Below are 23,289 nucleotides of genomic sequence, written 5' to 3'. Positions count from 1 at the left end.
TGCTTTTTAACTTGGGTTTTCTTTTAAAATCCCACCCTACAGTACGGAAATATAGCTAATGTAATTCCAAAAGACAATTATTTCTTTTAATGGAAAAGCTTAGGTGATGGGGGATAATAAGACTCTACATCAGAATAACTTGTTTATATATTGTGGATGCCTGTAGAGGAAAAAGGATGTTTCATGAATCTCTATCAGATCATTTTATTACCTAATACAAGAGCAAGAGAAATTTTGCAAGAACAGTCTTCCTTGATCCTGAAATTACAACATGGCATCCCTCATAGTGTAAAGGGGCATTTTCATTATTATGCATTATTTTGTTGTTGTGAAAAGCTTTTTAGCTGGTCATCTCGATATAGCGATGAACTCTCAGGACAACCAACAACTTGCCATCCTGGATGTTATTAGAGTTCTTAAATACTGGATTTATTGAATATTAGCATTTTGGACTAACGTTTCCTCCAGCTGCAGCTGGGAGAGCTTGAAGCCTGTAGTGTAAGGGCCCCATATTGGTGTTACCACTAAACAGCTGTAAAAGTAGATGAAAACATTAATTCAGGAGTTTATCTGCAGACACTCATCACCAGCTTAAAATACCCCCTTTTTTTTTCCTGTATGGTTAAAATAGTTTCCTTGTTTCCTCCTACTTACAGGTTGAATCTGAATGACATCTCTCAAAAGGCAATGGACTCTCAAATAGATGCAAATTACACTGTGCTTTTCCTAAGGTGTTTTTTCTTTTTTTTTTTTCCCCCTCCAAGATAACCAGTTTCCTCTCTCCCTAGCTAGCTGACTGCTGCTATTAAGGTTGAGCAAAATGTTCCCAGCTGATATCTGTGCCTGTTCCTTCCCATTAGCTCTGATAATGCCCTTTCCTACCAGCTTCTCTTATTTCTGAGTTTCAATATATAAGGGCACTAATCAACCTTTTATCCAACTTACCTGCCACCTTTTGCTGTGGGACCTACTCCTTTCCTCTGTGGTTTAAGACCTTGACCTTGATAGAAGGCTTGTGGATTAACTCCTGAGACATGTAGGTTTTTCTTCTTTCCTTTTTACCCTCATTTTACATTAATGGCCAAAAAAAATGGGAAGAATGCAAATGAGTGAATGCCCTCTTTGATCTGTGTTACTCCTGAGCATAATCTGCTAACCTGGCAGGCACCAGGCATGAGTGGAATTGCTGCCCCTAAGTAGGAAGAAACTTCAACCCCTTTGCGAGCAGCTGCTCAGTTTGGTTGTTGGTTTGGGGGAAGCAAAGAGCCAGGAGAGCCTTGTGCCCCTGCAGAACAGGGGGTGCTGGACACACTGGGGCCATTCACCTGCTGCTCATGTCATAAGAACTATTCTTTTAAGCAGGGATAACCTGAAACCACAAGGATTTCCACCTCCATTTGAAAGATACACAGTGAAGCATTTACCCTAAAACCAGTACAGCTGGAGCACCTGGTTCTCTCCAGAGGGACTGTGACAGGAGTTACCTCCAGAAGCCATTCCCAAGGTGGGACACCGAGCCACCAGCTGGATGGGGGAGAGAACAGAAAGTGGAGGCTTTGACTGAGGTCCATCCCTGAGCCTGGAGGCCATGGGAGTATTTTGAGGGTATGTATTTAAAATTCAGGTGGAAGGGCTGGACAGGATTATTGGAGAAGGAAGAGTGACCTTGGTTGTGTTAGAATGAAACAGCAGAACCACTAATAGGCAGCAAAAAGTTCAAAGCTTGGAGAATAGGGGATCCTCTGTATCTCTAAATTATTTAATTATGCTTTAAAATGTTGCCTGATTACATGATATGTATATTCTGTATAACACATGTATCCTCTGCTCTGTAGGACAGCAGGAAGTGGGTTTTGCTCTGAAATCTGCTCTGACCATGTCTCCTCCAGTCCTTTCGGACCTGGGCTATGTCCCCCCTGATGGTGGATGGGGCTGGGCAGTGGTGTTTGGAGCCTCCATCTCCATTGGGTTTGCATATACCTTTCCTAAAGCTTTCACAATCTACTTCAAAGAGCTCCAGGCTGTTTTCAGCATCTCCTACAGCCAGATTGCCTGGACAACATCCATCATGTGTGCTACCACCTATGGAGGAGGTAAGTGAAGTGACACTGTATTTTCCTTTGGGAAGGAGGAGGTCTGATCTCTACACCAAAAGGGAAGAATATATTTCTTTGAGAAAATTCTCACTGACTCTAAGTTTGGTCTTCTGTTTTTTGATGATGTGCATTGGCAAAACTGAGATAGCCAGTAGTGCTGAGTATTTTACTGACAATATATATGATGTCATCAATTATTATTTCATCAGAAATCTTGCTGTATGTGGGTGGAGGCTTGGCCATTGTGGAATTTTTTGACTCTTGGACTGCCTGAGTACTGTCTTTTGTTCCCTTCCTATTCTTGTCTTTCTATTTGAAACAAAAATATGTTACTTGCACTCATGATTGTAGAGAAGTTGCTGGAAACTTGAAATCTAAGCTTTGCTGATGAACAAACATGGGATGTGTGCGTGTATATATTGATATAGTATTTAAATATGTTTTTCCCTAGTTCTGCTGCTAAAATTTTGCTGCAAATAATTAAGGGACGATGTTTTAGACTTTTCTGTTCAGAGTCTTTCTGAAAGAATAACTATGTCCACTGGTTACTTCAAGTAAAAATGTTCTCTGGGTTTTTTCTTGTACCTTGGCTGCAAAAGTTGCTGTTGTGGGAAAGGTATCTCTTGTCCTCATAATGAAATCATCAAGTGGATATTCTCAGAGGGATGTTTCCCTCAGACACTGGTGCCAGGTGTCAGTCTGTCACTTTGTTCTGAGTAGCTGGTGTGTATCTTGCTATTAATGGTTAGTAGAGGACCATCTTGCTTTTAGGTTACTAATACCTGTGAGGCTCAGCTGCTGATGGTTATTTCTGGGCTGTGAGGAGATTTCTGGTGGTTCTTAGCTTGTTTAGCAAGGGTGAAAGGTAAATGGATTAACACTTAAGAACACAAGAATAGCCACACAACTTGCATCTACCCAAACATGTATTCTTCCTCAAACAAGGTCACTGACACACACTTTTGGAAAGGCTACTACAAAAGAAGTTGTAGGATCCTCCTGGTACTGTGCTGCCTTCAGGACAGGGTGGTTTGGAGGCTTCTTGGGTCACACATTGCAGACATTGGGTACACCCTGTGTATGGAAGTGTCATGCACTCATGTACTTTAGGAACCGGTTTTACATGGCAATAAAAAAAAGGAGCTGTCTTGTCATCTGATATGGGATGGATTAAGGTGAAAGGCGATGTATGTGACCTGAGAGGTGTGAGGGATGAGCTGCTTCCCTGCTTGCAGAAAGAACCTTTCCAGGTCTGGCTGGAATTGATGAGCCGGGTAGCGAAGTGGCTTCATTGATCTCTTTGGGCTATGGTCTGCTGCTGCAGATGGACAGAAGGGTTCACTTCCAAGAGGATTAAATCAGCAGCTCTACTGAACACTGATTCCCCCTTGAAACAGTGGATGAGCATCCTCTGGCTGTTTGGCTCTGGTGGTTTCATGTCAGGAGCTGAGAAGGGCTGACAGAGTGAGAGACAGAAGAGAGACTTATTTAGAGGGCTCATTTCCTCAGGGTTGCTGTTATGTCTGAAGCTGAGCACCAGACTTTGGACATGTCTCAGAGTGGTTGAGATTTCTGGCTTTTCATTCTCCACATTCCCTGAGCTGGTGCCCTTGACACCAAACAAAGATACAGGGGAGAGTACAGCAAGGGAACTGCTGTTGGTGGTTTCGATGGGGGAAGAAGCCATTACAACATAAAACTTATGGGTTTCAGCACTGATCTTCCCATCCTTAAATACAGACTTTCATGAAATCTTACTGCTGCAGAGCTGTCATTGTAATCTACACCTGTGTGTGCAAGTGCCTGACTTTCCCAGATGGCACATGTAACAACAGGAGGGTGTCAGCACAAGCAGAGAATTGTGAGATGTTATGAAGCAAGGTGACGTTTCCTTTTCAGCACTGCATTTAGCTTCACACAGACTTTGGTAGGGGGGTCCTGTCTCTTTCAGAAATACCTGTGTTCACTGCTGCCAAGAGCATCTTTCCTCTCTGGGGGGGTCTGCCTGTGCTGTGGTAGCTGTTGCTCTTCACCTCTCTCAGTTTTTAAATCACTGCAGCAACTGGGTTTTAAAAAACCCAAACAACCTATGAAAGAAATAGATCTTGGAAAAGCATAAGTCTTTGGAAGAATCCCTGTATAATGATTATAGACTCTTCTAGAATTAAGGAATATCAATTATGTCCTCTGTTCTTGAGGATGATTCATAATTCTAAACATTTCCCTGTCATGTTCTCATCTTTCACTTGTTGCTTCCAGTAAATGGTGTTGACATCTCCATACATCTGAAAGCAGCAGCATACAAGTAGTAATAGAAGAGGGAATGGCAATAATAACAGATTTAGGAGTTTCATCTCGGGGAATAAATATCTTTGAGTGAATAAGTAATTGAATACTCAGTTTGATCTTCCTTTCAGCTACAGCAGCATAAGTCCACAGCAATTGTGTAGCATCCAGTGAAGCTGCATGCTGTGTTTGAGGGGGGAGGAAAGCACCAGCAAAGCCTACCCAGAATGACTGAGGGAATGCAGGGGATCCCTTCAAACCCCAACTTTCATTTTACAATATTCAGAGATGCTACAGCTGATTGTCTACAAAGTAGCTGTTTGGGACAGCATGTGCTTCTTTGCACTGGAGTAATTAGGAAAAAAAAAAAAGCTTCACCAAACATTGAATATTATTTCTGAGTGAAGCTTGGGCTGCACTGAAGTCAGCAGGCACCTTGCCATCGCCTTTAGTGGAGCCAGGGTTTCATCTTTCAGCTGCACAGTTTGATCTGCTGAACTACAGCACTAGAAGCCTGGCAAATTTCAGCCCCAAGCATGGTATTTGGGAAAAGGGGATTTCCTGAAGATCTGCAGGAATGTGAAGTGATGGAGTGCTCGGTAAACAAGAAAATAGGTGCATCTTTGAAGCCTGTCTTATGAGGAGTCATTTGTGTGGTACTTTGGGGGCTCTTAGGAAGGCCAGTCTGTAAACTCAGGATTACAGCAAGCTTTGGGTAAATACTACACTTCAACCAAAAAGTCTCCTCTTTTTATCTTGTGGGGTAACATGGATGCACAATGTCAAAAGTTCAACAAGTTCCTAAAGAACTGTGCCTGTAAGACCTTGAAAGTTAATACTAAAGCATCATGCTTGATCTGCTGGACAATGGTCAACCAGGAGGGCAAAGCAACACAGAAAATTCAGGCTCAGGAGCCTGGTTGAGTTAACCTACAGCAATATTCAGCATTGCATCACCCTATGTTAAGGGCACAGTGATGTTACACACAGCTCTCTGCACCACGTGATGCAGGCACTCAACTCTTCCTGGGTTTGAGTCTGCCTCTTATTTCCACATCCCAGCATTTAACTGAATTTGAAGGCTAATGAGGAGCTTGCCAGGTTTCTTCCACCCCACCAAGAGGATCTGGTTGTGTGCAGAGCAGCTGCAGGCTTGATCCTGTCATCCTGCTCCCCACCCGCTCTCTCAGTGCCCAGGAGCCTCGCTGGTGACGAGAACTGTGTGGTGAGGAGCCAGCTGAGATTGGCTTCTGCTCGGTGCATCCTTGGCCTTGAAGCACATCAAAGGTATCCTACATATATGCAGCAAACAGCAGTACCTGCTCCCAGAATGCTGCAGTCCTACAGGAAGACTTCCTGGGGAAACTCATGTCAAACGCAGAAGCCCTTGTGGAGTTATGGTCACTTGTCACAATTTTATTAGATGGAGAAAAAAAAAATCAAAACAAAGCTTCAGCTACCTCTCTGTGATATTTTTCTGTAGCTTTAGTTGACTACCCATCCAATACCTTAAAACTTTGGTGAGTTGGGGTTAATTTTTTGGGAAAATACCTGCATTATATTATGACTCAGAGTACTGTGATCTGCAAACAGCAGTGTCCCAGAGACTACTTGCAAACTGGTGTGACATCCCCCTGTCCCCCAGCCACTGACCTTTGTTTCAGGCACAATCAGCATGGTGCAGCTCCAGGTTTTTGCTGCTCTGGAGTGGGAATCACTCTTCGTGGTGGCCCTGCATCATCTCTCCTCTCAAACATCGTGAGGGTTTAATGAGAAATAAAGCTCTCCACCTTGGTGAAGCATTATTCAGGCAGCCCTGAGGCAGCTGATCCTCTTCCTGCCCTGTTGAGAACTATTTGAGAGTTTACTTGGGGATGGGCTGGAGGCAGCACTGGTCCTCTGGACCCAGATGTGGTAGAGCTGCTGAGGGCCATGCCTTGGAGATGGTGCTTGTGGAGGGGATGGATGTGTCATAATTCATTGGATTAGTTTTGACAGTCTGAGCTGCAGATTTTTGCTAATCTACTTCCTTTTTACTAAAGTGAGTGAAGAAACTCCCACAAGAACATTTCCATCAGGAGTTACAGGCACGCAAAGTAGGTAAGATAGGCTGGAATAAGGTGGGATATCGTGCTGGTTTTACTTGAACAACACTAAAGTGCCTTTATTCACCATTTGTTTACCTTGAGCAAAAGGGTGTGAACTCATTATCCTGTGGTGAAACCTCAGAGCTAGGACAACAAGGCTCCTGTCTGCAAGTGGAGAGCCACAGGGTGGGAAGGCAGAGGTTTCCCTCTGCAAATGGTGTCACCAGAGAAGGGTCCCCTTTCCTCTCAGTACAAATGACAGAGTGACTCTCTCTGCTCTGGCTAATGTGTAATTACACCTTCAACACAACCTTCTGCCCCAGCTGTTTGTTTGCCCGACCTTGTGTGCACAATCTGAAATGGCACCAGGCTCTGCATTCAGCAGTGTTTGGAAAAAAACACAGTATTTGTCCTAATTTTCAGCCATTTAGGACTTGGCATAGTCAGACTTCTGCCATAAAAGTTAATAGCTAAATTCTGGATGCATCTTTAAGTACTTTCAACCATGTTGTTTTTCCCTTTCTATGCAGTCATTTTCCAAATATAACACAGGAAGATCCTTCCGGGATTAAAATGTAAATGAGACAAAGATGCAATAGCAAAGGAATAATTTGTTTTAATTCCCCAGTGAAAACATTCCAGTTATTAGATTTAGATTAATTGTCACCATCTTTTTACAAGCAAAAATGCTTTGGTTTGGGCTGCTGATTAAAATCTTACAACAAGGGAAAAACAGAAGAAGTGATGTTGCTGCTTGGTTTATTCTGTTGTCTCCAGGAAACCAGCTCATCCAGCAGTGATGCTTCATGCACCTGGCTGGTTTGATGGCACAGACACAGGGCTGGGGCTGTCTAACAGGTTTGCTGGCTCTGGAGAGACTTATTTCATGTCATATGAATGAATCCCTTTGCCTGTCTGGTCTCTGTGCTATTAATACTGGGGTTTAGCAAAAAGCAAGTTTGACATTTCATAACTTTCTATTTTGACCTCTCCTTGACCCTCTTGTAAAACATTACTGAGTGAAAAGCAAAGCCATGAGGCTCTGCTAGTGTCCTGGGTGGTTTCAAGCAGCGCCAGCACCAACATTGCCTGGCTCCATGCATTGTCACCAGGTGCAGGGTGTGAGGGGCTGGTAGCTCTGCCTGCAGCAGAACATCTCACAGAGCAGCAAAGAGGCTGCATGGAAATTAAAGGTCCCCTCCAAATAGCCATGGAGATGTCAAGGGATGTGGATTGGCCATGCTTGACCCACGTGGAGCATGTGTGGGTGCTGCATTGGTGGGGTGCTGCCTGCATCCCTCCTGCTGCTCAGTTCCCCTGGGAGCCACCAGCCAGAGTTAGGTGCCCTTTAATTAAAACCTCAAGCATGAAATTATTAGTGGTAAATCCCTGAATGCTGGAGGTCTTGTGGAGGAGAACAAGAACAAGATAAATAACAAATACTGAGGAATGTGTTTCATCAGCCTGGTCACGCTCAGGGTGAGAGGAACGTGGGGTATGAGGGTAATTCTGCACTCACCAGGGGAGGGAACTGCTGCTCTTGTCCCCTAGCTGGCATTTCTTGATGGCATCTGTTCCAGAACCAGTAATTCTGCTGAATTTAAATCTGTTCTTGTATTAGTCTGGACTGATCCTTTGAAAAAAACTAAGAATACTATCAGGAACATAAATGTGTAGGTCTGTTCTTGGAGGACTGGGATATCTCCCTCCTAAGACATTGCACTGAGGAAACTGGTGGTATCATATCCCAGCTGTGAGGTCCAGCCCTTTGGCTTTGGGGACAATGCTGCCTGTAATCTCATTCATTAATTCAGGAGCTCCATTTTAACCGTGCTTGTGGATTGCATTCTACTGCTGCTGCATTTTATTAGCAAATGGAACATGACAACAGAGTTCTTTTGAGAAATGGGGTATGCCATGGAAGTGCAGAGCTACCTCTTTCAGTGTTCACCTACCAGATGCTCTTTTCATGCAGCAGAACTAGGTAAAGATTTTTTTAAATGTGAAAGCAGTTTCTAAAGCTTTTAATTGACTTTCAAAGACTAAATGAAGGAAAAACACTGTTTGAGTTATAGAGTTGGAGCTCCTGCCTTTGTCTGCCATTAAATGTTTTGCATTAAAGGCTTTGAATGAAATTATTTCCAAATACCAAAGTGGTCCACTGAGAATAAATAGGAAAGATTTCCATTCTCGAGGAAGGTCAGGGTTTCTCCACTCCCCCCCCCCCTTTTTTTTTGTTTTTCAAGAAAAGAAAAACACTCCAGTTGTCATCACTAGTCACTTTTTTGAGGCAACTTATATGCTTCACTATGAGGTTGGTGAGGCACTGGCACAGGTTGCCCAGAGAAGCTGTGGGTGCCTAATCCCTGGAAGTGTTCAAGAAGAACAAGTTGGATGGGGCTTTGAGTAACCTGGTCTAGCAGAAGGTGTCCCTGACTGTGGCAGGGGATTGATCCCTGCCCATGGCAGGGGATTGATCCCTTCCAACCCAAACCATCCTAAGATTCTGTGATTTTAAGTATTGTTCATGAAACTTTGGGCTGTAAGTAAGTGAAAGAGGCTAGTTCATTTAATTTAAAACTCATGGCATGGGAACTGCCAGAGAAAGCTTTGCAAAGATTGGAAAATGAGCCCTTTTGGGGAGAGAGGAAGAGTTTCAGATTCTGCCTTGCTCCTGGCCCCCTTTCCCGGTTTTCCCCTCTTCTTTCAACAGCTCTGGAGTGGAGCCCTGGGAATACAATAGCAGTCACTTATTTACATGGAGCACTGTGATAGGGAAATGAGTCATTTGAAAAGGTACTTTACAATTTTAATCAATTTTGTTGCCGCTTGCCAGCAAATTAAAAAACCTGCCCTCCAGGAAGCAACTGCTGTCAGTGGATGAGGGAGCAGAGCCCGGCCCTTGGGGGCAGTGTGTGCTCCCGAAATGGAGGGGGGAGCACTGGCACAGGCAGCTACTGTGAGATGAGCCCAAGCCCCCCTAAATTGCTAGGAAATCTTTTTTGACCTAGTGAGCCCAGGATTTCTACTGTCAGTCCCCTACTCTTTGCCCTCAGGCTGTTGTGCTTCGCTAGTGAGCTTCTCTTCAGAGCAGACACGTGAGTGTAAAAGGTAATTGCATTTAGACATCTTTAGAAATCATTTGTTTGCCCTCAGTATCTCCTGCTGCAAATGATTTCCTGCTCCAGTTTTGCGTTTGCCACCAGTTTGTGTGAATATTTACCCAAGGCTGTCCTGTGGGGGACATTCTTGAGCATGACATCCAATCTAATTTTTCTGCAAAAGGAAATTCTCAACTTCCAGCTGGGAGTTGAAGCTTCCATGGCTGGAGCTGTACCTCCTTCTTCATCCCTCTGCTCCTGGGGGTTTCCTTCTGCCCTCCCATCTTCCATGCTGCTGCTAAGGATGTGCCAAGTTCAATCTCAGGTGGGCATTGGAGGGGGAAGCCCGTTACCCCCTGTGACATCCCCATGTGGGTGGTGTTCAGCTCAAAAAGATGAGGAGAAAAGAAAAATGTGAACAGCACCAGTGTCTGAAGGCAGATTTTAAAACCAGCTGATTTCCACACACCTAACTAGTGTGCCTTGGTTTTTTGAGTGTTGGATTGTCTTTTTTTTTTGGAAACAGACTGAATGCAGCTTTGTAGGATATTAGGGAAGAGTTGATCTGAGCCTTGACACACAGAGAAACCAAAAGCGAATGAAAACTCCTCTTGGGGAAAGAGGGAAGAAAGGGCCATAGTTGCAATGCAGATGGTATAGTTATTTGCAGGCAAAATGTCTTTTGCCAAAATGATTTGTAAGATCTGCCACATTGTACTCCAGTCATGGCTACATGGGGATGGAAGAAGATCTCCTCACGAGAAGAGACAAGGTGCTGGCACTCATCTGCCATCTCCACATGAATTTCCACAAAATTGGGCCCAGGAAGGCACATGCCTGCTTTCCTTCAAGACACATGGGGCTGCTAGTTAAGCCAGAGGAAGGCAAGACTGAGTAAGATAAACACCTTGTGGTGAAACTGCAACTTTCCAGCTGGAGCAAACACTGCTTAATGTTTTCCCAAACAGAGTTCAATGTGAAAAGTAGAATATACAGTGAATTGGTGAACATAAATAGAGGGTAGAAGTCTGCAGTGATCGTAGAATGACGGAATTCAGAATTGGGTTGGAAGGGACCTTAAAGATCATCACGTTCAACTCCCTGTTGTGGACAGAGACACCTTCCACTAGCCCAGGTTGCTCCAAGCCCTGTCCAACCTGGCCTTGAACACTTCCAGGGATGGGACATCCACAGCTTCGCTGGGCAACCTGTGCCAGGGCCTCACCACCCTCACAGTGAAGAATTTCCTCCCAACATCTAACCTAAGTCTCTCCTCTTTCAGTTTGAAACCATTCCCTCTTGTCCTATCCTCATCTGCCCATGTAAAAAGTCACTATCTGGTTTTTTTTATGATGATGATGTGGTCTGGGGACAGGAGAGCAGCCTGCAACTTGGTGTGGAGCAGAAAAGAAGAGGGATGCTGATGGAAACACGGGAGGGAGGCGAGAAAAAGAACAATTTGCATTAAGTAGCTGAGGGTGGTTTAATTAACGCCCGCGGGGTGGCTGGTGCTGCTGCGAGTGAGGGGGGCGAGGAGAACACGGGGGAAATGGAGAAGCGGGAAGGGATGTAGCTCCCGGGGGAGGTTTGGTGCGTGTCCCGTTCGCCGGGGCGGGCGGGTCCCGTGCGGGGCGGTGCGGGTGCTCCCCCGCCCCATCCTGCCCGTCCCGTCCCATCCCATCTCATCCCGCACCGCGGGCTCGGTGCCGGCGCCGCGCTCCGCAGGTGGGTCCGTGTGCGGGGATGCGGGATCCCACATCGCAGGCGTGTCCCAGGGGGCTGGGCGGGAGCGAAGGGGGAGGTGCACCGGGTTGGAGTCGCTGTTCCTGCTTTTCCCCAATTCCACGTGGCATTTCTGCACCGTCCCGCTCTCCCCAGCACCGCTGCCCGCGGACGGTGACACGGGGCCAGTGGGCTTGGCATTAAATGGCCACGGGAACGGCTCGGGGGGGCGCGACACGGGACGGGACTCACTGGTGTGTTGGGGCCGCGGTGTCGCTGCAGGCGGGAGGCAGCGGGAGCAGCACCCTGGGACTGGGATAACAGCATTCCGGGGCAGGGGGAACAGCATCCCGGTACTGGGGGTCTAGGGGACCAGCACCCTGGGACTGTGGGAGCAGCATCCCTGTACTGGGGCTCCAGGGGAGCAGCACCCTGGGACTGGGATAACAGCATTCCGGGGCTGGGGGAGCAGCATCCTTGGGCTGGGGTTCCAGGCAGCAGCACTCCAGAACAAGGGTATGGAGAAGCAGCGTCCTGGGATGAGAGGCCCAAGGGAGTGACATTCCCAGGGCCGGGGTCTGGAGGAGCAGCACAGCCTGGACTGGGGGAGCAGCATCCCGGGACTGAGGGTCCGGGGCTCCGCATCCTGACCCGGCAACTCTGCGCTTTGTATTCCAGAGCTGCCCGAGGACCGTGGGCACCGCTCGCCCCCCCAGCCATGCCGCCCCCAGGGCGAGCCCCCGTCCCGCCGGACGGCGGCTGGGGCTGGGCGGTGGTGTTCGGGGCGTTCGTTTCGATCGGCTTCGCCTACGCCTTCCCCAAGGGCTTGGCCATCTTCTTCAAAGAAATCCAGGATTTCTTTGGCACGTCCTATAGCGAGGTGGCGTGGATCTCCTCCATCATGTTGGCCACGACGTACGGTGCAGGTGAGTGATCCTGCACCAGCCCCCACTGCGTGATGTGAAAGCAGAAATAAGCCAGAAATCTCCTCTTTGGGACAGTGTGGATGAGGAGCAGCAGCAGTGCCCATCTGCACGGGCACCACCCACAGATTTACTTTCTGATCCTGTTTCCAAACGTTAGCTCTGGCAAACAAGTCATATGTGAAGCATAAGGGGCGAAGGGGCAATATTTTTGGTTGAATTAGTGTTGGTTGGGACACAGGTCTGGTGCCTTTGAATTTGCCACTGGACTCTTTTGACCCCTCTGTGTGCTTTTTTGGCCTGTAGGAGACTCCAAATGTCTTTGAAAATATGTTTTGTGACCAGTTTGGTGCTGACATCCCCTTTATTTCCAGTTGGGGTTGCAGTACCTTTTCTGCTTTTCAAAATAGGGCATATTTCACTGATATGGGCACAGTATTTTGCAAAAGCCTTTCTATAGGGGTACAATACTCTCTGTGCACCAGAGGCTGAGCCACAGCATGGTGTGTCCCCCTACTGCACCCCCTTCCCCAGGACACTGCCAACCACAGGCTGCACATCAGGGGCTTTCTCTGACACTATGAACAAAATGAGGACTTTGTCCTGTCACACAGCAGCTCTGTTCCCCCCAAAGGCAATACCAGATGTATTCCTTGTATCCAAGTGGTAAAGGGATGGGCAACACTAGCATCCTTCTGCCTTGCTCTGATACAAGTCAGTAACTTTGCAGCCAAGAGACTGTGAAGTACCAGCATGGCCAGACCCAAGATGTTGCTGAGGTCACCTACCCAGAAATCAGAAGATCAAGTGTGAAAATTTTCCATGGGCATCAGGTACAAAGCCCTGGGAGTAGACTGGTGTGAAGCAGCTGGTTCTGGGTTTCAGGCAGAGCTGAGCATGGATATAGAGTAATAAATGAAGTATCTGCTTGTTTATTGTGGCAGCTTGTAATCACAGCAATGAAATCGCCAGAGTTAGTCGTTCTTATCAGTTGTAAAGCACTGCACCTAATGTTGCTCTTTTTTATGGATTTTGGTATCACTTTCATGACTCAATGAAAAACTTGGGCTGCTCTTGATTAAATCTGCAGTGGGAGGTGGACAGGAACCATGATCTGTGACTGCAGGAAACTTCATCAATGTTTATCCTGGCTATTAAAGCAATTCTGAAAATATTCTCTATTTTTGCAAAGGATTTTTTTTCCTTAATAGTGCACTGTAGTGGTTTTTGGACAGCACAGTTGCTAAGGAAGGTAAAGATGTGTTGTACAGAGTCTGTTGTAACGCATTCTGTTGCAACCCACTGCAAAGGCTTGGTCCCACGGAGAACAGCTCTGCAAGAGCTGAGTTCCTATTTGAGAATGCACAAATGGAGCACTTAAGGCAAAACCCAAGAGGTGATTTAGAATGAGAAATCCCCTGCTTGAGCCATACTGTTGTCCCATCGCCTGTCCCACTACACTGCAATAAATGTGCCTGTGGGCTGGGGGCTCCTGGCTGCCCCTGTGGGTTGTTGGCAGCTCTGCTTTGTCTTCCAATACAAAAATGTTGTACAGTTCCATACTTCCCCCACTATAGAAGAGGTGCTTCAGTGCCTGACTGTGACCAAGTGAGGAACATGCTCTGCAGCTTAACCCTGCACCTGGCAGGGCCTGAAATTGTTCATAGGGACATAGGGGGGGGGGGCTGGAGCCCCTCAGGGTGCAGGTCATGGCCAACGAGCTGGTGTTGGAGGAGGTGAAATGCTGCTCTGCTTGCCTCTGCCTCCTCCCATCTCCTCACTTTCCAGCCCACCTCCTTCTCTGTCTCTCCAAGTGTTCAAACCAGTGCCGAGTGCTCTGTACCTGCGATGTTGTAGTGGACTTTTATCCCAATGAACTGAGTGTCTCCTGCCTTTTTGCAAGGATCTTTAACTTTACCCTCCCAGTAATGTGGGGGATGGTACAGCTGGACACCACTAGATTTAATTGCAGGCAATTGTACCTTTGTACCTTCCCCCTTGCTGAGTTATGTCCATTTACCAGTCCTCCCCTCCTCTGCTCTGCTCTGGAATATGACTGATGCTTGTTGGATCCTCACCCTCTCTGCAGGGTGAGATACCAAGTCACTCAGTGGCTGCAGACAGGGCCATGGTGGGAATCTGGGGAACATGGAACAATGAAATGCACATGCCCACAGTTAACATGCCTAATCTGATTGACCAGGCATTTAATGCCGGATTGGGTTTAATTTACGTTAAACTCCAGTGATTTGGAAATTCTCATTCAAGGATGGTTCCTGTGAGCTGCCCAGCTCTTGCTCTGCTGTGCTGCCTGTTAGAGCTGCATGGCAAAGTTTGATTTACTTTGCTGAAAGACGATAAAATAGTTGAACACTGGATTTTTGCTAATCTTCCTGAAAAAAAAATTCTAAAAATGCCAAACTTTTAACATAGTCCTGAGTAATTAATTCTGTTACTAAATATTGCCATGGCTTGTCCATTCCTTTCCTTTCCCAAATCAGTGGTGGGGCAGAACTGTCACAGAGCAGAGGTGCAGGGGGTGCAGTCTGCAGCTGTGTGGGAATTGTGTGGGGGCACTGAGCATCTCCTACATGAGGCAACAAGTCCATATCCTGAGGGTCTGGAAGGGCCAGTGGTGCCTTTGCTGGGGTCAGGTGTGGGCATCACAGCTGCTGAAGGAAACCCCCAAACTTGCCTCACACCCCTTCCCCCTGCTCCAACTGCAATAAATGGCAGTGATTTGGAAGGTGGCCACATGGATCAAAAGCTCTCCTCAAGAGTGCACAGGCACTGCTGTTTGCTCAGCTGTCCTCAGAGAAAGGCCACGGTGTTTCTGTTCCCTTCCCAGTGCTGGCCTTGTCTCTGGACTGTACCATGGCCCTCAGAACCAGGACTCAGGGCATTGAGATTGGCATCTGGGCAAAGGAATATCCCCTGTGAGGACTGACACTCCATGGAGTCTCATCTCCCTCTGTCCCTGGAAGCTGGGGGCAGCTGGCATGTCCTGGTGCCTTGGCAGGGCACACAGGGGCTGATGCTTCCACTGACCACAGCTTTTGTTTGCAAACATCCTCAGGAAACAGTTTCTGGTTTCCTTGTTGTGCTCCTTGGTGTAGGGACTTGCTTTTGGGACGTGCAGCTTACGGTGTGACAGAGCTTATGTTTGCATTTCATAAATAATGCAAATGAAGCTTATTTTCTGAAAATACATGAACCAACTCAAATCTTCACTGGAGAAGCTTTGTTGACTTTGACAGCATGGATGCAGATTTACAGTGCCACCTGAGGCTTTAGCTTGTAGCACTAGAGCAGTTCCAGTTTTTTAGACTAAAACTGAAAATCAGCAGCCGAGACTGTTTCTGCTCTTCACTTTCTGCTTAATTCCCCCAGGAAGCTGTTTTATACCAGCCGAGGCTCTGGCAATATATATTACAGAAGTTAATGTGTCTTATCCCCCAGTTTCTTAATCTGAACTAGGTTGCAGAAAACAATTCTGTCACTATAATACAAGTAGTAAAACAGATTACTGTGCAGTAAAGTGGATAGCCTGGACTTTATGATGGGGTACTTGTAGTTCTTGTCAGTGCTCATGTTCAGCAATTCCGTGTTTCCAGTCATGGAGGGCAGACTGGGAGGTTTGTGACTAAGGAGCATGAGAGAACATTGCTTTTCTCTGACTAAATCCCACAGGCTGAAGCCTTGCCAATTTGATAAAGAAGGATTTCTGTTCTACAGTCTTTCCACCATTTTTTGTTTTTGTCATGGGTGAGGAGCTCATCCCTTACCCCAAATGAGAAAGATGTTATAGAGCAGAGACTTTGATGGATGAAAAGAAAAGGAACCAGGATCTGATCAATGATTTTAGAGGACTTTTCCAGCCTTAACCATTCTCTGATTCCATCAGGGACCAGGAGACACGGCATCATCCTTCCCTAAAGGTGCTTCAGCTGCACCTCAGCACCCAGGCAACAGGCTCTGGGGGTGACAAGGACACACCAACATTGTCAAAATCTGGAGCCCCACAGGGCACCCATCGTGCTGTCAGATGCCCTGGGCAGGGTTTCCCTTTGCAAATTACCTCCTTGGACTTTGCTGTGCCAACAAAATACCAAGGTTCCTGAGGTCTTCCCTCAAGTACAGGGGTAAATTTTGTTCAGGAAACAACCTCATTGCAAAGCCAAAAGTCTTCGGCCTTTGCACCTCCTGATTTGGGCCCTGTGCCTGTGTCACGTTCACAACACCAAACTGAGCTTCCCTTCTCCCATTTTCAAGGGTGATACATTTAAAGCTAAGCCACAGATATGTCCCTGGGCATAATTGTTTCCCAGGGAAAGCAGGAGGCATCTTAGCTCCCAGGAAAGAAAATATAAGCAATATTAATTTGCTAATAATTTAGCAGCAGCAATGTTCTTGTAGCTGTTACCTTCTCCCGTAAGGCTATAAGAGAGGTATGGATCATGGGATCATCTTTTGTTATGGCAGACTTATGTTAGAGCTTGAACAACGAGCCAGCTCTCTGGCACATGTGCCAGAATAGAGAGAATAACTTAATGCCTAGAGCAGTATCTGCATTTTCAGTGGGTTTTTCCTTTTTTTTTTTTTTTTTTTTTTTTAAATGGTGATGTTGTGGCCCACTGCTTCCTTCATTTTTATAATGGAATAAGAGGAGTCATCTGACCAGATCCTGACACAGAGGATCAACCAGCAGCTTGGTTTGAATAACTGGGGCTAAAGCAGGGAGCATGAGACCTTCTTTTTAGTAATTTTGAAGAACTTCAGTCTGTTGCAATTGCTGTGCAGGTTTGTGCACAGCTTGTAGGTGTAAATATGTGCTGCTTCTGTTGCCCTTTAATACATAAAAAGCTCAGTTGCATCAGCATTGTTTTTATTCAGTGTGCACTGAAATGGAATTTTGGTCTCAGCCTTGCTGTGCGCTGCTGTAACACTCCTCCCAAAATCTCCAGGGTGCTGCTCTAACACGTCCAAATTTCTATTAAAATTAAGGAATCACCTTCTGTCTATTTTTCAAAGACAGCAGCAGAGAACCACATTTTGCAAGCACAAGAAAAATGAGAGTTTTTCTAAAGGAAAAGCCTCAGCCTGAAGTGTTTATTACTCTTGTTGTTTGTTATTTATTGTTTTGTAATTTGATGAAATATCTGAAGATTTAATTCTGGAAATGCTCCACAACTGAATCTTTTCTCCAAAGAAACTTTCTCCCAGAGCTTTTAGCTGCTTAATAGAGCATCTACTAAAGCAGTAAGGAAGAGATGGGGATGCTGAGAGTCCACCATTGACCTTGAATATTTAATCCAAAATTTTATAGCTGTATTTTATTACATTGCTAGCATGATAAATTGCAGTGACAGGTTTAGAAAGCACCTTACAACATGCAGTGGCGTAGAGCTATATTAATAATAAGTTTGATTCTGCAGTTTTTAACTTTATCAAAACTGCCAATGTTCTCTTCTGCTCTGGTCCAGACTCCATCAAAACCTTCTCTGCCTCCAGGAGACCCCACCCAAGGCTCTCCACCCATCCCAAGAGCTTTCAAATAGCTGTAAGGTACCAGAGCACCACAAGGGGAAACTGAGGCATGGGAGGAAAGTGGTTTTTTTCAAGGGCAAGCAGTAAGTGGCTAGCAGAGTCCAGGCTATGCCTTGAGGGGTGCAAGCTCTCTGCAAGCCAGTTTTGGCTCTGGGATGGCCTGATGGACCACAAGCACTGGGATGGCTGGAGGCTCTACCTGCTGAAAGCATGGTGACAGGGGTGACTGGTAAAATTGTGTGCTGTGCATTGCCCAGCATGTTGTATAATGTGGGTTTAGCAGAGAAATAAAAGGGTCAGGACCCAAACAGGATTTGCATTCAGAGTTGCTCACAAACACAGTGTGGATTTGCAGCTGGCTGCTCACTGACCTTACCAGGAGATCCAGCACCTGTATCCTCTGGGTCCTGGGCTGTGTCTGGCCACCCCAGATGGTGCCTCACTGACCCAAGGGTGTCTGAAATGACATGAGCATCTCTTCATCAGCCCTGAGTGCTGAGCAGGGGTTATGAGAGAGAAGAGGGACAGGGAGAGGAGGACAGGTTGTTTGTAGTATTGTAGCCTGTGTCAGCTCTCTACTGCTCTGCTTGCAGCACTGGTTCAACAAAAATTCTCAAGTAGGGTTTTTGCTAGGATTTCCCTAGGTGTGTGCTTTTCCACCTGGATATTCTGTGGAGGCTGAAATAAAAGGAATATCTCTGTTTATCACAGTGGATATCCAGTATCCTGCCATCCTGGCCCAATTTCAGGTGCTCCCTGGAGCTGCCCAGTGCTGGACTTCACCCTTTTCTTATCCTCCCACCTCTTGGAGTCCCACTCAATCAGCCTCCCCATGCCATTGAAACAAGACATCTTCCCATGCTGGGGCTATCCCTGGGGTAGCAGCACCATTACAGTTGTGGATTTTGATATGAATGCTGGATGAGGAATGATTTGATTTCTGTAATGGATGGTGCTGCAGATTCATATACTTCTCCTGACTCTCAGAGAGCACTCAAGCTCTGCAAGGTCACCATGTATGGGCTTATATTTTTTATTTTTTTAAATAGCTCTACTCTACTTAAGAGCCATAATAGCACTATAGGCTCAGGTGAAATATTTCCGTGTTCGTGGGCTTGGTCACAAAGCTTTATCATTTTGCCCTTCATTGGAGCTAGCAAGGTCACCAGGCAGCAGTAATAGAGATGTGATAGATTTAATAAAAACCAAGATTAATAAGAACTAGGAAGAAGAAAGCAAAGAGTTTTGGTTGTGGGGATTGATAGTGGTGCACAGGCAGGTGTTAAGCCCAGGAATAAGTTATAGCCACTGCCCCAAGTTGAAAGCTTCTTTCCCCAGTCAGTACAGGATGTGTTTTGGGTGGGCAAGAGCTCTGATGCCAACCTGTCCCACAGCACTGCAGCTCTTCTGCCCCTGAATGGGCTCTCCAGCATAACTGGCCTCTTGGTCAAGTCATGCAGGTCTTTCCAGGGATGGGTAAAGCCCTTTGGAGAGTGTGACCAGGCAGGGGCCAACTTGCTCGCAGAACAGTGTGTTAAGAGAGGTAATGAATAGGCTGTTGACCTCCAGAGAGAGTTGTTGAAGGAATTCATGCAGCTGGGCTTTGAATGATGGAAGAGATAAAAGTCAGGAGTCCTGCCAAAGCAAAAAGTTAAGTAAAGAAATCATGGAAAAGCAGTTCAAAAACCATGACGTCGTGACCTTCTGAGGGTGAGTGCCTGTTATCTGCTGTGTGGGTGAGATCCAGACCGGCAGCCGGGGCACCCCCCAGGCACAGGCAGGTGACATGTCCTGGGCACCTGAGATGCCATCCCCTTGCAGGAGCAGTTATTTAACTGCCTAAATACGAAGTGACACGAGGGACCTTGGCTGCAGCCCCAGTTTTGGAGCTGTTGGCCTGTGGCTCCTCCGTGTGCCGCAGGAGCAGCACGTGTCAGCTGGGTTATCTGGGAATTGAAATGCCTGAGTGCTGATCAGAAAAGATTGCTGGATAAGGAGGAGAACACTTTGTCTTTCTGAAGCTTGGAACTCGTCTATTTTGTTTTTCTTCTTATTTATTTATTTATTTTTTTTAAAAAAATTGGAAGCTGCTCTGGTAAATGCAAGTATTTCTGATGGGAGGTCAGGGTCATTAGCTGGAGGCATCACGGTGGTTTAGGTGTGGACAGGTCTTTGGAAGCTGCCCTGTGGGGTCTGGTAGAGTGATATTTGATGCTGTGGTTGTCACCTGGGGCCTTTGCTCACTGCCACTTGTCCTCCAGCACTGGCATGAGTGGCCATCCTGTGTTCAGCAGCACTGCCCGAGGAAGAGCCAGTTGTTTGTGGGCTCCTCAGCCAGTGCAGGTGCAAACAAAACCATCTGAACCAAGCAACTGAGATTAATAATATACTTCATTATTAGCAGGTACCACCAGTTCTTCTCCAGTGATCTGGAGCAGGCACATCTGGGCTCAGCTACCATGGATCAGCTGGTGAGCAGCAGTTCTCCAAGCCCTACGAGTATGAGCTATCCAAGTCTCTTCTGGCATGACAACGAGTGAAAGGCTGCAGGTTTTAACCCTCTCATCCCTTTTCCCCTGCCTCTGGAACTGTGCCTTGTGTTTTCTCAGACCACCTTCCTTTCAGGTTGCACATGGGTACCAGGAGCTGATGGCTGATCCTCCCTGTCTCCAGAGGCTGGTGGGATCTGGCAGCATGTTAATAATGTGGGGACACTTGCTTTCATTTTCAGGGTAATGAGGAGGTTGCTCTGTTACAGTGGGCTGGTCCCCTGGTGGATAAATTACGAAGCCAAAGGCAGTGTCGCTATTCCACGGAGGGAGTGAGATTATTACTGAGGAAATTGCAGGCCTGCTCCTGTCGTTTTACCACTGGTGTAAAAATAGGCTTTAGTTTATTAGCATAAATGATTCCCCCCCTTTCCTCCCTGCTGAGTACACTCCACTCCTTCGTGCGTCCCCAGTGACTCCGCACAGTCAACGCCAGTTATGTTGTGCTGAGTTCCTGTTTGTGTGTTCACAAAAGTTTGGAACAATATTAACTACCTGGGCAGTTCTTTTGGTGCTGACCAATGTCCCTGTGCAGGAACAGCTGTTTAGAGCCACTTCTCACTGTGGAAAACTAGGAAAAGCTGAGCTGCATGTTGCAGCCCCAGCGATGGGGGCACTGGTGGTCCCAAATCTCCCAACACTGCAGTTCCATGCACTTGATGATTTTAAAGTGTTGCTATTTTATCATCTGCGTGGTCATCAAATGGTCTCTTACCAGCAGACCCAGAACATTTGCAATGGCTCTGTGCCACTTTACACTGTCAGAAGGTCAGTCTTGTGAAACCTGGAAAAAAACCCTGTTGCTGGAGGCCTCTGGGTGACAGAGTCAGTTTTTCAGGGTCTCAGCTCTCAGTTACTTCTCTGAGAGCCCTGCACAAAAATATTTCAGCAGAAATTCATCCAAGACAAGTTCCACCGAAAAAGAGGAACACTGTGTCTATTAGTGTGAGGTTAAGTTAAAAAAAACCACCAAACTTTACAAATAAGGGATATATATATATATATATATATATATATATGTGCAGGGGCAGAAGTATGGGAGAGAAGAATATTTTAGTCCCTTTAGAAATACATCAGTGTTTTGTACCGAGACTGGAAGTTTTGCGGCTCATAAAAAATTCATAAGCCTTGTTGAGGAAAACAGAAAGGCAATTCAGGTGTCTTTTTTTTGAGCACTGTCATACTTGCAAGAGTTGAAGCCAGTCTGGATTGATGTTTCTTGTTAAATGCCAACTCTGCATTATCATTCTCTCTGGATCATAGTTCAGCGACTCAAAAAGAATGGATGACAAGATGGCCTGGCTTTGGGGAGGAGAAGAGAGGAGAATTCAGGGTATTTTGCATTTTCTTTTTGGGTTTACAGTCTCCTCTTCAGGGTCCTTTTCACTTCTGCAAACACAAAACTCAAGGTGAAAAGTAATTGGACAAGCTAACAAATGATTTGGGGCTTGCTGCATTCCCCACTGGCGAGTTGCTGTGTTTCTCTTGCCACCAAGAGCAGCCTCTTTGACATGACCTTTCATGTACCAGCTAACAAAGAATGGAAATCTGCCACAGATATGAGAAAAGAGAGGCTTTAAACAGGACAGGCACTAAACCAGCATGATTTATAGGGGCTGAAGATAGTGCTTTACATTTCATCAGTCTTCCAGGGGCTCCATGATCCCAGCTGCATCTTTCGGAGATATTTGGTGCAAACCGTTGCTCACCAGACCGGAGAGTTTTAGTGCAGGCAGAAGCAGAACCCTCATTGTGTGCACCCTGTTCTCCAAGGGCTTGGGGTGTAAGTGAGGTGTTTCTGAGTGGGCATTCCTTGCTCTTACCCAGGGGTGATGGAGACACTGATGGAGACACTGAGCCAGGGGAGCTGCAGAGACACAGGCACAGCTCTGAGCAAAGCCTGCAGCAGGATGAGGCTCAGCTTTCCCTGTGTCCTCCTCTGCCTTGTGTCATCCCCCTGCACTGGATGATACATGATGGCCATGGCTGGAAGTTTGTCAGAAGGGAGGAAGTCACTTGCTGGATCTGGGAAGGGGCTGCTGTGTTTCCTAAGGCTGAGTGTGTGGGAATGCCATCCCTTCCTGCACTAAAACACTGGTAATACTATCCCTGCACCCTTGTCATTGCAATGTATTGGGGTGCCAGGGGTTGATTAAATGTTACTTCTAATTTCCTCGTTTGTATTTTCAGTGCCGTCACGGTGGTGGGTTGTGGGCACAGCCCTGGCGGGGTGACACTGGCCCTGACTGCTCTGCTCCCCGTGCACTGGGAGGTGCTCAGCATCTGGGGTATCTTTTGCTCCTTGCTCTGACATTTCAGGGACTTGCAAAGTGTTTGTGTGGTTCCTTTTGCAAGGTCAATCCAGGCAAATGGCAGCTTTCTGAGAACTTTGCCAGCTGTTCCTCTTGCCCTTTTCTCACCTGATGTTGTAAATTAAGAGGCAAAAATCACTCAGACTCCTGTTAGCTTCTCCTGCTGAAGGCTTGCAGGAAGGAAGAATTATTTCCTTTGGATGCCAGGACAGGGAGCCTGTGGCTCCTGCACGTTTGACCAGGCAGGTGTTATCAAGTAAAGGTGCCTTGGGATTTAAGCTGCACACATTGTTACCGTAAATGGTTTCTCTGTGGTAATATACAGCATCTTTATTCTTTCCATGCCAGCTGAGTAACTGGTAAATGACAGGTCCTGCTTTTCAATTCCACCGTGTTGCCAGGGGCTGTCACACTTTTAATTTTTGCAATAGCTGCGAGCAAAGCAGTAATTGTGTTTCCCACTTCCCACAGCTGCAGTGCTGGCTTTGTGTTCTCTTGTCTTAATTCCTCTGCTGTTTGATGTTTCCTGAAGCTCCCCACGACACTGCTGTTAAAGTTATCTAATGTTTGATGGCTGATCAACCCCCCCCCCTCAAGAAATACACTGCGAGTGTCACGGGGCAGGAGGGGTGCCCTGAAATCTGCTGGGTTTGATGCTGATCACTG

The 23,289-nt window shown here is 46.6% G+C and overlaps 1 protein-coding gene across 9 annotated transcripts in view; it reads left to right on the top strand.

Moving 5' to 3' along the window:
• Nucleotides 1-23,289, top strand: part of LOC116792349 (monocarboxylate transporter 2-like) — a 39,019-nt gene that overhangs the window by 1,671 nt on the left and 14,059 nt on the right. The window contains exons 2-4 of one of the 9 annotated variants that reach the window (XM_032699246.1): nucleotides 657-731; nucleotides 1,464-1,605; nucleotides 1,836-2,093. In XM_032699246.1, the coding sequence (XP_032555137.1) occupies nucleotides 1,877-2,093 (217 nt within the window). In that variant the 5' untranslated portion in view covers nucleotides 657-731; nucleotides 1,464-1,605; nucleotides 1,836-1,876. Of the gene's footprint in view, nucleotides 1-656; nucleotides 1,606-1,835; nucleotides 2,094-11,995; nucleotides 12,219-23,289 lie in introns of those variants that run through there. The other 8 variants (XM_032699245.1, XM_032699243.1, XM_032699242.1 and 5 more) reach the window with 8 other exon arrangements.

The sequence above is a fragment of the Chiroxiphia lanceolata genome, chromosome 11, assembly GCF_009829145.1.
Source record: "Chiroxiphia lanceolata isolate bChiLan1 chromosome 11, bChiLan1.pri, whole genome shotgun sequence".
Taxonomy (NCBI): Eukaryota; Metazoa; Chordata; class Aves; order Passeriformes; family Pipridae; genus Chiroxiphia; species Chiroxiphia lanceolata.
This window is presented reverse-complemented; position numbering and strand designations above follow the sequence as displayed.